The 17,642-nt window shown below is 36.6% G+C and overlaps 2 protein-coding genes across 2 annotated transcripts; both read left to right on the top strand.

Moving 5' to 3' along the window:
- Positions 1–314: 314 nt before the first annotated feature.
- LOC141700097 (uncharacterized) lies at positions 315–791 on the top strand. Its single transcript, XM_074503872.1, has one exon. It carries the CDS (start codon positions 315–317, stop codon positions 789–791), a length of 477 nt encoding a protein of 158 aa, XP_074359973.1.
- A 769-nt stretch (positions 792–1,560) lies between these two features.
- LOC141700096 (uncharacterized) lies at positions 1,561–2,433 on the top strand. The gene has a single exon (XM_074503871.1). It carries the CDS (start codon positions 1,561–1,563, stop codon positions 2,431–2,433), a length of 873 nt encoding a protein of 290 aa, XP_074359972.1.
- The last annotated feature ends 15,209 nt before the right edge of the window (positions 2,434–17,642 follow it).

Below are 17,642 nucleotides of genomic sequence, written 5' to 3'. Positions count from 1 at the left end.
CATAAATAAAAAGATGGTAGACATAAAAGGAAGGAGTTTGGGTGTTACCTGAAATGTGGAGAGTAAATAAGGAGAGAAAGAATAGAGATCTGAACAGCAACATTGCTCCCATAATCGAGAGCAAGATACAAATACAAATATATATATAGTAACTCAGAAGATTAAAACTGGGCTACTTTGCTTTTGTTACCGAGAGCTAGTGTTGATAAAGTTCAGTTTCGTATAGTTTCTCACACAACGGGGAAGAGTTTGGACGGATTGTGCCTCAACATGGTCTACGTCAAGGGGACCTTATATCCCCATACATTTATATCATGTGTGTAGAAGGTTTAAGTGCTATAATTAGGGGAAATGAGCAAGCTGGAATTTTACATGGTTGTACAGTAGCAAGAGGGGCACCAACAATATCTCATCTTTTATTTGCCGATGATTGCTATTTTTTCTTTCGGGCAAATGCAACAGAGGCAGGGGTAATGAGACGGATCTTAGACCGTTATGAGCACATATCTGGGAAGATGGTGAACTTTAACAAATCAGTGGTGATTTTTTCACCAAATACTATAGTTGCTTGTAGACAAGATGTGTGTCAGGAGTTGGGAGTGAGGGAAGCTGCGGTAACAGGAAAATACTTAGGTCTCCCAATGCGTATCGGAAGAAATAAGGTGGCTGATTTTAGTTTCCTAGTGGATCGAGTGGATCAAAAATTGCAGAGTTGGAGTAAGCAAGCAATTTCGAGAGCAAGTAAAGTAATTCTTCTTAAAATGATAGCTCAATCTATACCAAATTTCTAGATGAACTTGTTACAAATTCTGAATGAGATTTGTTATCGAATCGAAAAAAAATGAATGCATTCTGGTGGGGTAGAAATGGAACGAATGGGGGAATTAAATGGCTTTCCTGGGACAGATTATGCACAGTTAAAGAAGAGGGTGGGTTGGGGTTCAAGAAGTTGAAGGATTTTAACATAGCCATGTTGGAAAAACAGGCGTGGCGATTGGGTAATAGGAGTAATTCATTGGTTAGTAACTTTATACAGGCTCGATATTATCCAGATTCAGATTTTTTTAATGCATCAGTTGGGTTGAATCCAAGTTATCTCTGAAGGAGTATAATTGCAGCTCAATGAGTTGTTAAGCAAGGGGCTCATAAAAGAATTGGAAATGGTTAGACAACGAGAGTCTGGAAAATTCCGTGGCTACCAGACCCAGATAATGGTTACCTCACGACTGTAACAAATGAACAGCTTCAAGATATACAAGTGCATAATTTATTCGATGAAACTCAGAAGGGATGGAACGTGGACATCTTGCAAGATATATGTAATAAAGAGATAGGAATCTGATTCTACAAATTCCTATACCTACACGAAGCAGGGAGGATTCTTGGTACTGGATGTTGGAAGATAAAGGGGAATTTACTGTGAGAAGCTGTTATCGTAAGATTTAAGGTGAGTTTTAGTGTGCAGATGGAAAATTTTGGAGAAAATTATGGGGTCTCCAACTCCCGGGAAAGGTTGTTAATTTCTTACGGAGAGCTTGCAGGAATGTATTACCAACAACGATGGTTTTACATAGTAAGCATGTTAATCTCCCTGTACTATGTTCGTGTTGTCATATACATGTGGAGGATGCAGTGCATACACTTTTTAATTTTCGTATAGCGAAGGAGGTTTGGAACTCTGTAGGTTTGCAAGAGCTGGTGCGTAACACGACATATGATAATGTTATGACAGTGCTTAAACGGATTTTCAACGCAGGTGATAAAGATACGTGTGTCATGGTGGGACTTTTTTGTTGGAATTTGTGGTCGAGGAGAAATAAATGGGTATGGGAGAAGGTGAATACTTCTGTTTTTGGAATTAAAGTCATGGCTCTCAACTTGGTTGCAGACTGGAGGCGAGCTAGGCAGGTGGACAAGGTGACTCGCAAGGATGGGCAAGGGCAATTAAAGACGTGGAGTAAGCCTCCGGAAGGTTGGATTAAAATTAATGTTGATGCTACTTATCGACAAGGAGGGGAGCAGATTGGTGTTGGATGTGTAGTAAGGGATGATCGTGGTCAGTTCCTTCGAGCTCGAACAAACATACTTCATGGAACGAGACAAGTAAGAGAAGCAGAAGCATGGAGTTTGCGAGAGGCATTAGAATGGGTGCGTCCATGGAGGGGAACAAAGTGTATTTTCGAATCGGACGCCAAGTTGTTGGTGGATGCATTCAACAATGATAGGGGTAATTCAAATTTTGATACCATTGTGGAAGAATGTAGTCATATTATTAGACACTTTGAGAATGTGTCAATTAGTTTTGTGAGTCGATCTGCGAATATGGTATCCCACTTGTTAGCACAGGCTTCATGTTCTATGACAGGTCCTATGGAGTGGTATCATACTGCTCCAGAGTTTATCTCATGCAATATTACTTTGGAAGAAATTTAATATATGCAAGTACGTTTTATTCAAGAAAAAATAAATAATTTATAATTTAAAATGAATAATTTATTACTATTATATAAAAGACGAAATATTAAAAGTTTTGGTACGGTACCTGTTTTTTGGTACACGCTCAATTTACTGAATTACCCTTCTTTTACTTAAAAGTTTTATTAGCCTTAACAATCGGATTATCATAGAAAAAGGAATAAAAATCGTTTTCAATTATAACACGTTATCTTTTTTATTTCTCTCAAATAAAATAACTTCTCTAAATATCACGGACAAGCTTATTTAATAAAATAGAATAATAATATTATAACTACTAATAACTAATAAATTACATTTGTCAACTACTTAATTATTTATTTTATTTAATTATTATTTTAGTTAAAGATTTTATTAAGCTATCTTAAAGGGCAATCTATTATAGATGGTGTATGCTGTATATTTAATCTATTATAAAGGACAATCTATTTATGTTGTATGCCATAAATTACCCATAAATTTATTTTACTTAATTAGTTTTGTTTAAATAATTTTTATTTAGTTATTCCAAAAAGAGTTTGAAATCAACCGGTAGAAAGCTAACGATACAATACCCGTACACACCCGAATAATTTGATTTGATAGGTTTATAATTTGAAAGGTTCAAAGTTTATATACTCTCAAATTCTAGATCCTGGAATTATCGAGGCCTTAAAATTAGTTATTTTCTTCCCCTATATTAAAATATACTAGACATTAAAATACATCGATTCAACATACGTTGATCATACTATTATAAATATATCAATCCAAACGTTGTTACAAGATTTTAACTAATCAATTTGATGATGATATTCTTTATAACGAAAACAGGTGTAAACAAAATAATATATACTATCACCTTGGCCAAACCTATTATATTATTCAACCGACTAAAACATTAAAATTAGAAAATAATTTGGCATGTGATAAAAAAAATAATTTTGATTATTCATACAGACTTAAAAATTTAAACTATTGATATGAATTATGTCATGGATCCAGGCTAAAAATAACAAATATAGTTAACTGAATTTGTTGCATTGAATTAAAATAATATACTAATCATCCGGAATAAAGGAAAATAATATTCAAACTTGACTAATATAAAATTCAAAATAAACTAAATATAATTATTTAGATATGGTTGCTAACGAACTTATATAATTACTGGTTGTGGATAGTGTTAGAATAAAATAAAACCTTATATACTATTCATCATGGCTAGAAATGATTTATACAATTATTCAACTATAAAATAAAATTAAAATCAAAAAATATTAGATCAACTAAAATTAAATAATTAATACTTTTTCTAGCTAAAAAAATTACAACATATATTCGAGCTTAAAAATATCAAATCAAAGCTAAAAATAATTGGTTTGATTTAGTCGGTATAATTGGTCTTAAACTAAAATAATAATTAGTTTGATTTATACATACAGCATAACATATATCGAAATTAATTATTATAATATAATAAAGAAATATATCAGGCTATAATTATTCAAACATATTTTATTTTTAAAAAAATAAATTTAATAAATTATTATAAAAAAAAATTATAAATTATTTTTTTAAAACAACCGTGCATCGTGCATCGCACGGGTTTAAAGCTAATATAATATAATAACCGAAATAGGGTATAATTTGGTTCAAGTTATTACCCAATTTTGATTATTAATAAAATAGTGATATATATCCGCTACACTAATGATGACTTGCACCCTTCCATTTCATTTCACCAAATAATAAAAATAAAAACACAAATAATCCTTAGAAATTTGACTCTACTCGGACTTAAACAAATATCTATACTATACTATTATAAGCAAAACATATGATAATTTGGTTGGTTGGTTCACACTTTCCTAAAAATTCTGTTAACAACACCTTCCAAAATAAAGTTTAAAGAATTATAATTTAATTAAAAAATATAAACCATGTATCTAATATAACTACATACTCTTATGAATTATTATCCAACTTAATTTCTAATCACACTCAACTTCTATCTTACCTCTTTTATAGGGAACCAAACACTTTCACTTCTATCTTACCTCTTTTATAGGGAACCAAATATTTTCAAGATTAATTTTAGTAATTCAAATTATAATATAACAAAATAATTAATAAATCAAGAAAAAATTACCTCTTTCATATAGGCACTGCATCTGCACAGTAAAGCGGAGACAATAATAGAAGGACTTATTAAGATTTAACTATTTAAATTATAAGCAAACTAGGAGATAATTTGGTTAGTTGGTTCATACATTCCTAAAAAGTCAGTTAACACCTTCCAAAACAAAGTTTAAAAAATTATAATTTTATTAAAAAAAATAAACTATGTATCTAATATAACTATATACTCTTATGAATTATTATCCAACTTAATTTTTAATCACACTCAACTTCTATCTTATCTCTTTTACAGGGAACCAAACACTTTCAAGATTAATTTTAGTAATTCAAATTATAATATAACAAAACAATTAATAAATCAAGAAAAAATTACCACTTTCATATCGGCACTGCATCCGCACAGTAAAGCGGAGGCCGTAGTAGAAGGACTTATTAAGAATTTAACTATTTAAATTATAAGCAAACTAGGGGATAATTTGGTTAGTTGGTTCACACCATCCTAAAAAGTCAGTTAACACCTTCCAAAACAAAGTTTAAACAATTATAATTTAATTAAAAAAATAAACCATGTATCTAATATAACTGTATACTCTTATGAATTATTATCCAACTTTATTTCTAATCACACTCGACTTTTATTTTACCTCTTTTATAGGAACCAAACACTTTCAAGATTAATTTTAGTAATTCAAATTATAATATAACAAAATAATTAATAAATCAAGAAAAAAATAAAAAATTAATATTAAGAAAAACAATACCAAATCATTCAAATACACCACTGATATTCAAGACAACCACTTTCATATAGGTACTACATCTGATATTCAAGACAACCACTTTCATATAGGTACTACATCTGCACAGTAAAGCGAAGGCCGTGGTAGAAAGACTTATTAAGATTTTAACTATTTAAATTTTGAATCCTTTAATAATATAATACATATAAAATAATATGTAAATATTTTAACTTCAATAATCTCAATAATACATATTTATTATTTTTATTAAATTATTTTGATATAAAATAAAAAAATACAAATGTTATAATCAGTCCGTGCATCGCACGGGTTATAGGCTAGTTGACTTATAAATTGTAAGTAGATAAATAGTTACGCGTTGTATAAGTCTTTGGATAATTTTACTTATAAGTCAGAATTTTTTTTACGTAAATAAATAAATTTGAAATTTTATTATCTTAATTCATGAATTTTAAATTATATTAACATTTCAAAACATATATTTAAAAACTAAGTTTATAAAAAAATAAAAATTTAAAATAAGTTGAGAAAAAACACGTTGTTACTAACATTCAATTTATCAGCTTATAAGTTAAACTAGTTGGCACCCCGTGCTTCGCACGGGTCCGAAATTAAAAAAAAAATATATCATATTATTGTTTGCATAAAATTGAAACTCATAATCGGTACAATATACATATCTAAATATAATATATAAAATGCTGTTAAAATATGTAGTTAAAAAAATTGAAGTTAAGTGTAACTCTAAAATTTCAATGTATAGTTATAGTTATGTATGCACCTAATTATTTACTTATATAAATCTGACATGTTAAATTATTAATACGATTATTTTAAAGTAAATCGACACTTGGATGTTGAGTAACAAATAAAAATTGAAGGGAAATAAAATTTAAAGAGAGTAGAAGTTAATTTTTGTCGGTTGAGATTTTATTGCATAAAATTTTAAAAATAGTTGTATAATTTTCTAGTGAGTTTTAGGACCTAAACATGGTTTTCGTATTAGTATAGATAGTTGATAACCGTGCGCAACACGGGCCTGAGGTTAAAAATATCGAATTAATATTTGTAGAGAATTATTAATAATTCGTACGAAACACGAATTGAAATTAATATACTAATATCAATATTAAATTGGTACTTGCAAAAAATATTTATGTGGTTAAAAAGAATTGAATCGGTTATAAATTTTTCCACTATAATTCTAATTTTGCATTATTTTACTTGATATAGAAATCTAACATATTAGTTTTATTTTTATGAAACGAATTGTATCTCTATCTTATGAACCAAATATCTGTTATTTAGATAATTTAATATTAATTAAAATAATTTTATAATTATCTTATAATTAGCCTTTTCAATATAGTTTATTTAATATTACTTAATTATCGATAAAAATTAATTTACAAATTTGTTATGGATAAAAACTTAAGATATAATAATTGTTGTATTTAATACTAAGGTTCGGGAGCTCAAGGCCTTTAATGGCTGCTCTCGTGTTTTGTAGCTTAACTCTGCCTTTATTAGATGCCTAAGTATCTCTGTAATTTAGAGAATCAAGCCAAAAAATGTAGTTCTGATTAATGGGGGTGAGACCCTTTATATAGACGTTGGGAGTCCTTGAATTGGACTTGGGTTAGGAGACTTGGTGGGCAAGTCTCTGAATTAGAATGTAATTTGGAGTCCTAGGAAGTAGGAAGCTGATTCCTTATCCCATGAGGTTCCTTGGAGGCCAATCTACAAGGATTTATATCCCCACTAGGACTCATTTTAATAGATATTTTTCTCCCTTATTAATTAATTATGAAATTAATTAATATTCAGGGTTTTGGGCCTTGTTAGTTGGGCTTCGCTACTGGACCATATCAGGCCTAATTAATTCGGCATTAACTATATATCTAGGCTATATTTAGGCCCATATCATTAGCCCCCAACTTCTGGGAACCGTAAAAGTTTTCGCAGAAGTTAAGTTCGTTTGTTCCCTTATAGGGTATCGTTTTTGCGTAAAGTGTGAAGCGACCTACACATTCACAACGATTTGCCTTACTCATGGCTCCAGGGTTATTTTTAGAATTTCCCTATTATTTTCGTACTTTCTTCCCTCCTTTTTAGGAATTTTCTGGTATTTTCCGGGATTTTTTCCTTTAATTTCTGAGATTTACAGGAAATTTTCCTTTATTTTCAGAAATCTATCCTTTTTTATGGATTTATTCTCAAGTTCTGGCTCAAAATCGATCAGGAGACGTGTCAAATCGATTAGGAATCCTGATCGAAATCGACCAGGATCCTGATTGAACTAATTGTCAATCTGTCACTCTGGTCGATGGAATTTCGACCAGGATTTATGCAAAATCGATCAGGAATCCTGATATATTTCGATCAGGATCCTGATCGAACTAGCTCACAATACGCCACACTAATCGATGGAATTTCGACCAGGATCCTGATCAAAATGGAATTTCGACAAGGATTCTTGATCGATTTCGATCAGGATCCTGATCGAATTTTATGTATTTTTGTCAGTGAGGTCTGAGGTAAATAAGCCAGAATTCCTGATCGAATTGGTCAGGATTTTGATCGATTAATGCATACTTCTACCTTTTTGTTTGAAAGAAAATTCGATCAGGATCTTATCCTTTTTCGATCAGGACTCTGATCAAAATAAGTGACTTTTTACCCTTCTAATCGAATAAGATTTCGATCGGAATTCTTCCATTTGTCGATCAGGACTCTGATCGAACTAAGTGATTTTTTACCCTTTTAATCGAATGAGATTTCGATCAGGATTCTTCCTTTTGTCGATCAGGACTCTGATCGAACTAAGTGACTTTTTACCCTTTTAATCGAATGAGATTTCGATCAGGATTCTTCCCTTTATCGATCAGAACTCTGATCGAATTATCTCTTCAAAATTCTGGTCGATTTTTGACCTTTCAGTTTCCATTCTTGCTTCTAGAATATCCCCAAAACTTCCCTGTTGGTGGGCTTTCCTCAAGTTGGGCCTGGCTTTATGGGCTTTAAACTCCTTGTATTCTGAGTTTTTCGGCTATAAAAGAGAGATGAGAAGTGAGAATTCTCATTTCACTTCTCACTTCTCACTCAAACTTGTCTCAAAACTCTCTCAAATTTCCTCTCTAGAAGGGCGATTTCTGGCGGTCTCAGCTACCGTAGCTCCACCACCTTCAAGTTTTTCTGGGTTTCAAGCATTCATCTGAAGAATATCAATGGCGGATCGAGATCTAGCTCGTTTGGGGAAGATGAACACTTCGAAGAGAGTTACTGCCATTCAAATCCAATCTCCGTACACTTCTTTAATTGATATGATAAACTCTAGAGGCGATGAATATCCCTCTTTATCTGAATTAGATTCAAATAACCACGGTAACACTTTTTATGAGTTGGAGGGTAGAATAGAGACCATGAACACCATGTATAAACTTCCACCCCACCCTAGGATTACCCCGGCCGCCCCTGGGGATAGGACATGCAACTGGGAGGGCGATACTCTGTTTATTTATCGAGGAGCCCTGACCGCAGGTCTTAGGTTCCATTTCATGAATTTATTCCTCATTTACTTGCGGATGTAAAAATCAACCCATGTCAGCTCCCTCCTAACGCATGGAGGAATATCATTTATTTTATGGTTCTTTGTCTTAGAAATAAATTTCCTCTTTCCATAGTTGTCTTTAGGAAAGTTTTCCAATTTTATAACAGTTCCATGGGTCAACCGGGATGGGTTTTAATCCGTCAACGGCCTAAAGTTCCCCATATGTTTGATAGCAACTCTATAGTTGAGAATAACCCTAAGTGGAGAGACGAGTTTGTTAGGCTGACCTGGACTGGGGGTGATTAGGCCACACTCTTCCATACGCCCTTTTGCAAAGTGTCAGATGGTAGTCCTGGTAGCATCAGGTTAACTGATGAGGAACAGGTGGCCTATCAAGCCCTCATTTCAGACACTTGGACCCATTTAGAGGAGTTCTCGTTGAAGAAGTTGGTCTCTCTCAGGCCAGTGATAAGGGTAAATTTATTTGCGCAACTATTTATGTCCTCCCTTTTATTGCAAATTTGTTATTTCCAGAGTTTTAATACTTCTCCTATCTTTCTTTCAGCTTGCAAGGCCATTAACAATATCAACAGGCCTAAGGAGGGGGAATCGGGCCGCCAGAAGAGGGCCAAGCTGAACAGAGACCCCAGGGGCAAGCCTGATGTTCCCACCTTCCTTAGGCCCCACGTCCCTGTTGTGGAGCTAGGGGATGATGTGGATCCTCCACTTAAGGCACACTCCTTTAGGCCTAACTAAGGCTTTAGAAGAAGCGATACGGTTGTTGGATCCACCAAACATGCCAAGGACTGGTCGTACCATTCCATCACTCCCCACGACTTCACTGACATTGTCACCGGGAGTGACATTGAGACCATAGAACTTCTGGGTTCTCAAGCCCAAGCTTCGGTAACATCCCTTTCTCTTCTCCTTAAATTTCAACTTTTTCCTATATTTATGAACTTTTATTAACTCACGTTACTTTGTGCAGAGCAACACTTACTTCCAGGCGGCCCTTCATCAGGCTAGGTCCTGGGAAGGGAACTCAGACGAGTTCGAGAGGGAGATGAAGAAGTGGAAGGAGAGAGCTGAGGTCCTGGAGAAGAAGCTGGATACGAAGAAGGAGGAGCTGTCTAAGGCTCATTCCGAGCTGGTGAAACTTAGGAGCGATAAGGAAACCATCATTTATGATTACATGGATTCTGATAAATTCAAGAATCTCATGGAGATTCATGATGAGGGTCTTTATTCCCTACAGTTTACCCAGGGATGGGATGCGGCCGTGAAGGAGGTTTCTGAGAGGCATCCGGGCTTAGTTGATCATAAGGACTTTATAAGTCCTGAGCATGCAGAGACGAAGGACAGCTTGGATGCCCTCTTCAACTCCCCTCCACCGGATGATCGCATCCTGGATCCTGAAACCACCTCTCCTCCCTCTTCTCCCACGAAGGATGCTGAAAAGAATGATGCTGATGAGGACCATGGGAATGAAGGCTCCCGCATGGAGGAGTAGTTTTTCTAGTTTGTAATTTTTATTCATAACTTATTATTGAACTTGTTTGTATCCGAAACTTATTACCCTTCGGGGTTTATTTATTCTTCTTTCTTCTTCATACCCTTCTCCTTTAATTTTTCAGCACTTATTATGCTTTTTAAAGAGAATGTTCAATGACTTGAACAACTTGGTCCTTTGAGTTGTACAACAAGCACTCCATATAATAGAAGAATTCTTGAAGTCTTCTTCTTTTAATGATCAAAGCATGATTTTTGTTAAAATCACACAAAGTATTATCACAACTTAAATATCCAAAGGTTGAAATAATTTCAAACTCATTAATATAAAGTCTGGTTTTCCAAAACCTTACATGGTATGGGTTCGACACTTTATAATAATGAATCAACAATGTAAATCCTACTGGAATTAGAATATAAAATCCTACGCAAGCAAAGCTTCAAGGTGCTTTTTAACCTACTTGTCGTTTTGACAAGTGAGAATCGTGCTCAACTGATTTCCACATAGTAAACCTTCAGGTTTTATGCATGCCAAGTCCTCGGGACTTCAAAACCATCCATAGTCTCTAACTTGTAGGTTCCCCTTCCTTGAATGCTCTTAACCTTATAGGGCCCTTCCCAGTTTGGGGTAAGCTTTCCTTTCTGCCCTACTCCAGAGGCTTCCACTTTTTTAAGGACTAAATCTCCTTGCTTGAAGAACCTTTCCTTAACCCTTAGGTTGTAATAGAACGAAGCTTTCTTCTGATAGTTTATTACCTTCGCATGTGCTTCTTCCCGTACTTTATCGATTAAGTCCAAGCCTAATCTTTGCCCCTTCTAACTTTCCTCAGCATTAAAAGCCTGGATTCGGGGAGATGAGTGCGATATTTCTACAGGAACAACTGCTTCTGCCCCATACGCCAACATGAAGGGAGTGGCTCCGGTAGTGACTCTACAAGTAGTTCTGTAAGCCCATAGTATTGGGAGTATTTCATCCAACCAATTATTCCTGGATTTCTCAATCCTCTTCTTTAGTCCATCCAGGATTATTCAATTTGCCACTTCCGCTTGCCCATTGGCTTGCGGATGAGCCACAGAGGTAAATCGTAACTCAATCTCATTCTCCCCATAATACTTTTTGAATTCCTCATTGTTGAACTGCGTTCTATTGTCAGTAACCAGGATACGGGGAATTCCATACCGGCACAAGATGTTTTCCCACAGAAATTGTGCAACCTGCTTAGTTGTGATTTTGGCCAATGGTTTGGCTTCAATCCACTTAGTAAAATAATCAATGGATACAATAAGGAACTTCCTTTGTGTCGCGGCCATAGGGAAAGGTCCAAGTATATCCATTCCCCACATAACAAATGGGATGGGAGAATGCTGGAGGTCAGCATCTCGGGGGGTTGTCTAACGACAGGTGCATGCTTCTGATAACGATCACACTTCTTCACATACTCTTTGGCATCGGCCATCATTTCTAGCCAATAGAAGCCTAAATGGGTTATCTTATGAGCTAGTGCTCTTCCCCCTAGTATTGCCCATAGATACCTTCATGCACTTCTTCAAGAGCCAAGCGGGCCTCATCGGGCCTGAGACATCTTAAGTAAGGAACTAAATAAGATCTTTTGTACAAAATTCCATCTATCAAGGAGTACCTTAGTTCTCGAACAGCCAACTTCCGTGCTTCAGTTGCATCATTTGCCAACCAACCGGTTTGAATATGGTTCTTAATGGGGTATATATATGACATCCCCAGACCTATAGGAGCTACAAGCTTAACATCAATGCTCCATGTCTTTAGAATGCGGAAGTATACACTTCCTGAACTTTCCTCTATCTCAGACGAAGCAAACTTTGATAATGCATCTGCCTTAGCATTTGCCTCCCTTGGAATGTGTTCAACATGGCATTCATCGAATTGGGTCATCACAACCCTTACTAGGCGGACGTACTTAGCCATCGTATCATCCCTTGTCTCAAACTCTCCCTTTACTTGGGATATGACCAACTTTGAGTCTCCACAGACCTTCAAGTTCTTGACTCTTAGTATTCTTGCTAGGCCGAGGCCAGCTATCAGAGCTTCATATTCCGCCTCATTGTTTGTCGTTGGAAAGTCTAATTTCATAGCATATTCAATCAAAAACCCATCAGTCCTTTGTAAAACTAACCCTGCTCCACTTGAATTTATTTTTGATGCTCCATCAAAATAGAGAACCCAATATTCCTTCTCCTTATTATCCTTCTCTTTGTCCCCCTTATCAACTTCCTTGTCTTGAGGTATAGTATCTTCCTGCCCCCTGACTTCTTTGTTGGGTATGGTACATTTCACCATGAAGTCAGCCAATGCCTGGGCTTTTATTGTCGTTCGTGGCTTATACTTAATGTCAAATTCTTCCAACTCTATTGCCCACTTGATCAGCCTCCCACTAGCCTTGGGACTATGAATAATATTTCTCAAGGGCTGATTTGTTAGTACTTCAATCTTATGAGCCTGAAAGTATGGACGTAACTTTCTTGAAGCCATTACCAAGGCTAAATCAAACTTCTCAATAGTTGAATAATTCAACTCAGCTCCATGCTGAATTTTTCTAACATAGTACACGAGTTTCTGGATTTTAAGTTCCTCTTTAACCAATACAGCGCTCAAGGCATTCTCTGAAACAGCCAAGTACAAGTATAAAACTTCGTTCAGAGCTGGCTTGGCCAACAACGGGGCATGGGCCATATACCTCTTTATTTCCTCGAATGCCTTCTGGCTTTCCTCACTCCATACAAAATCATTTACCTTCTTTAAGGACTTGAAGAATGACAAGCACTTATCCCCAGACTTGGAGATGAATCGTCCCAACGCTGCAACTCTTCCAGTGAGCTTTTGAACATCTTTAATAGTTTTTGGTGGTTCCATGTCTAGGATTGCCTTTATTTTGTCGGCATTGGCCTTGATTCCTCTCTTGGAGACCATCAATCCCAAAAACTTTCTAGATCCTACTCCGAAAGCATACTTTGTAGGATTCAACATCATCTTGTGGTACCTCAAGACCTCGAAAGCTTCCCTCAAATGGGATATATGATCAGTCTGTACTAGACTCTTGACTAACATGTCATCAACATAAACTTCCATGGTTTTACCAATAAGATCTTTGAAAATTTTATTTACCAACCTTTGATAGGTGGCTCCTGCATTCTTGAGACCAAATGCCATAAACAAAATAACAATAAACACCAAAGTCAGTGATGAATGATACCTTTGGGATGTCATCCTTGTGCATCTTGATCTGATTGTATCCACTAAATCCATCCATGAAGCTCAGCATCTCATGTCCAGCAGTGGCATCTATCAATGTATTTATCCTTGGCAACGGAAAACAATCTTTTTGGCACGCATCATTTAGATCAGTGAAGTCCACACACATTCTCCACTTTCCATTCGCCTTCTTTACCATTACAGGGTTTGCTAACCATTCCGGAAATTGAATCTCTTCAATGAAACCAGCCTCTAAGAGCTTCTCTACTTCTTGTTTAATAGCTTTTTACCTCTCCGGAGTGAAGCTTCTTTTCTTTTGCTTCACTATCTTGCGACTTGGATCCATATTCAGCTTGTGAGTAATCAGTTCCGGGTCTATACCTGGCATATGAGCTACCGACCATGCAAACACATCACTAATTTCTTGCAAAAATTTCACCAACTTCCCTCTAAGGGGCTCCTCTAGGGTGGCTCCAATGAAAGTTACCTTCTCAGGATCCCCGGGAGCTAAAGGAATAGAAACCAAGTCTTCTGCTGGCTTTCCTCTTTTCTCATTATTCTCTCGGATATCCAAATCTTTAATAGGCAGAACCTGTCCCCCAACTCCATCTGCCCTCAATGAGGCCACATAACAACTTCTAGCCATTTTTTGATCTCCTCTTTCTTCTCCAATCCCATTCCGGGTGGGAAACTTTATAACTGAATGGTAGGAAGAAGGTACTGCCTTGAAGGCATGTATCCCTGTTCTTTCCATAATCGCGTTGTAGGTTCAACTAGCCTTCACCACCATGAAGTCCAACATCTGTGTTGCTTGCCTTGGCTCATGTCCTATGGTCGTTGGCAACTTAATTATCCCTTCCACGGGGCATTCTACTCCTGCAAATCCATATATCGGCATGTCAGTTGGGGTCAATTGTGAATCACTGTAACCCATCCTCAAGAAGGTATCATGAAGCAAGATATCCACCGAGGCTCAATTATCTACAAGGACCCTCTTCACTGGGTTGTTCCCTATTATCGGTGTTATGACCAGCGGGTCGTCATGAGGAAATTTCACATCTTCCAAGTCAGAATCATCAAATGCCATTATCACTTCTGTCCTAGCCCTCTTCGGGGCTTCCCCAACAATATGCATGACTTCTCTAGCATATGTTTTCCTTGAATTCTTGGATAAACCAGCAGCAGTTGGTCCCCCAAAGATTGTATTTATCACTGGTCCCCTAGGTTGGGGATTTTGCCCTTGATCATCTTGATCTCTCCTACGATCATCAAAGTTCTTTCTCACGTTGTTGTTCCTATCTTCTCCATCTCCAGTACACTTGTTCAATCTTCCTTTCCGAATGAGGAATTCAATTTAATCTTTCAGTTGTCTACACTCATTGGTGTCATGACCAACATCTTTGTGAAATCTGCAATACTTGCTCTTATCGAGTTTGGCAAGATCAGCCTTCAGGGGTTTAGGCCAACGACTATCTCGATCTTTCTCGATTTCCATCAGGATTTGGCTTCTAGGAGCATTCAGGTTAGCATATTCAGTGAACTTTTGCCCAGATCCTCCCTTCTTAGGGGTTGAATCAGGGTTTTGCTCAGTTCTAGGATACTTGTCCTTAGCGATATATTCCAGATCAGTTTTCCGCTTCTTGCCTCCAGCGGGCTCGTTACTTACTACTGTCTTCCTCATGCTCTCCTCCACCTTGATGTACTTCTCATCCCTATCTTGGAGCTACACCATGCTTTCAGGGGGCGCTTGGCAAAAGACATCTTAAAGAACTCGTCCCTAGTTCCTTGTTGCAGTGCTATCATAACAACCTTGTCATCAAGGTCCGGGACTTTTAAAGCTTCCTTTGTGAAGCGATTCAAGTAGTCTCTCAAGGATTCTTTTGCTCCCTGCACAATGCTCAGGAGGGATGCTAAACTTTTCTCATGCACTCTCCCTCTGATGAATTGCTTAATAAAAGCCTGACTTAATTCTCTGAAGGACCCAATGGAGTTCGGGGGCAAATGACTATACCATCTTTGAGTCATTCCCGACAGAGTTTGAGGAAAGGCCCGACACTTAATAGCATCATTCACGGGCTGCAACAACAGTGCATTAGAGAATATCCTGACATGATTAGCGGGATCTCTCATGCCATCATAAGCTTTGATAGTGGGCATCTTGAACTTCCTTGAGATATGGGCATTCATTATCAGCTCTTGGGACTACAGCTCCAAGTATCATCAGGATCTCCAAGGGGAAGAAGATTTCTTGGATCAGCTCTTGGGACTACAGCCCTTCTTTGTGACGAACCATCCAGGTCTATGATTGGAGGAGGATTTCTCCCCCTGGGTGGTAATGGGAGTCTGGGAGCCTACTGCACCTCCAAGTCGCGCTTCAGCCTTTGAATCTCGGCCTCGTGGGCCTTGATTCTCTCCTACACCTCTTGGGAATTCACCCATCGGGTACTCCTAGGACGTTGGTTGCCATCAGCCATCGGTTCTTTGCCAGCACGCCTCCTTCTTGGGGCCACTTCATCATCCGAAGATTCGGAATCTCTCTCAGTATAAGGAACAGAAAATTCCTGATCCTCCGGGATAGGAGCCAAACCTTGAATGTAGGGGGTATTTGCCTCCGTGCTTCACTTCGTCTTGTATGTCCACTTCCTCCGACCTCGAGGTAAAGGGGCATCCCATACGGGGGGTTGGTGGTCACAACAGTTAAATATTCATACCCAACGGGTCGAGAATTCACAGGTGTATATAGCTGTTGAAGTTGGGGATTCGTCTCTTGAGGTTGAGATCCAGTTACCCCTATATGGGCTCCTCCTGGGGCAGCGACATAGGTTGAATGCGGAGGTATCTCCACTGTTGACGAAATCACTTAGGTTGTTACAGCTGGTGTACTTCTATGGGTGCTGTTGTCACTCCGTGTTCTCGCCATGGTTGTTGTTAGAAGAAAAATTAGGAAATGTCGGGAAAGTGATATGATCGATTAATATTTAAGTGTATAAAGTGAGTATACACTACACCATATATTGGCTATTGCAAGCCCCAAGTACATTTCTGTTGCATAAAGTGTTGCTGTAGGTCAAATAGTTGCTTATCTGTTGCAATGTTTTATAATATGTTGCATAAGATAGGAAAGTGTTGCAGTGATTTAATGCTTTTTAAATAATATTATAAACAAATAAGCTATTGCAACACGGTTTAAAATATGTTACAATAGCAGTTACACTTTTGGTCAAATTGACCGAAATATTTAGGCGGGTTAGATTGGCGGGCAAAATTAGTACCAAAATTTATTCTATCTCTCTCACTCACAGCTATTCTATCTCTCTCACCCTCTCACAGCTATTCTATCTCTCTCGCTCTCTCACAGCACAGGTACTCATCTCTCTCTCTCTCTCGATACTCATCTCTCTCTATACTCATCTCTCTCTCTCTCTCGATACTCATCTCTCTCTATACTCATCTCTCTCTCTCTCTCGATACTCATCTTTGTGTTAAAATTGATGATACCTAAAATCGATTTGAGGTATAATACATTTAATTGATTAGAGGTAAAATCGATTATAGATTAAATTGATTCATATAGAAGTTGCATTAGAAGTTGTTGATTATATGTATATATATGTATATATAGCCCACATTTATTTTTTGACATGCATTTTGGCAGGTTATTTGAAGGTTATTTTTATAAATAGCTAAAGCTGTTATTTAATTTGAAGGTTAGATTTTTCTTGCTGTTACTCATTTTTAAATTTTTTTCTTACTGAAATTTGTGTGAAGGCTCTGAAATTTGTGTGTGTGCTCTGTTATTTGAGAGTTTTTATGATCTAGTATAATTTTTGGGTTTCTTGTTAGTTTAAATTTATGAGCTCTGCTTTTTGTTTTAAATTTGTGTTTATGCCCTGTTTTATGATGCTAGTTGAATTTGTTCTAAATTTGTGTTTATGCCCTGCTAGTATAACTCTTTGAATATTTGTTGTCATATTTTGTGTTAACGACCTGTCAAGCA

Source organism: Apium graveolens, unplaced genomic scaffold (genome assembly GCF_009905375.1).
Source record: "Apium graveolens cultivar Ventura unplaced genomic scaffold, ASM990537v1 ctg1770, whole genome shotgun sequence".
In the NCBI taxonomy this organism is placed as follows: domain Eukaryota; kingdom Viridiplantae; phylum Streptophyta; class Magnoliopsida; order Apiales; family Apiaceae; genus Apium; species Apium graveolens.
This window is presented reverse-complemented; position numbering and strand designations above follow the sequence as displayed.

Excerpts from the sequence above, each read along its gene's own strand:
- LOC141700096 (XM_074503871.1), top strand. The coding sequence starts at position 1,561 with ATGGTTTTACATAGTAAGCATGTTAATCTCCCTGTACTATGTTCGTGT.
- LOC141700097 (XM_074503872.1), top strand. The coding sequence starts at position 315 with ATGTGTGTAGAAGGTTTAAGTGCTATAATTAGGGGAAATGAGCAAGCT.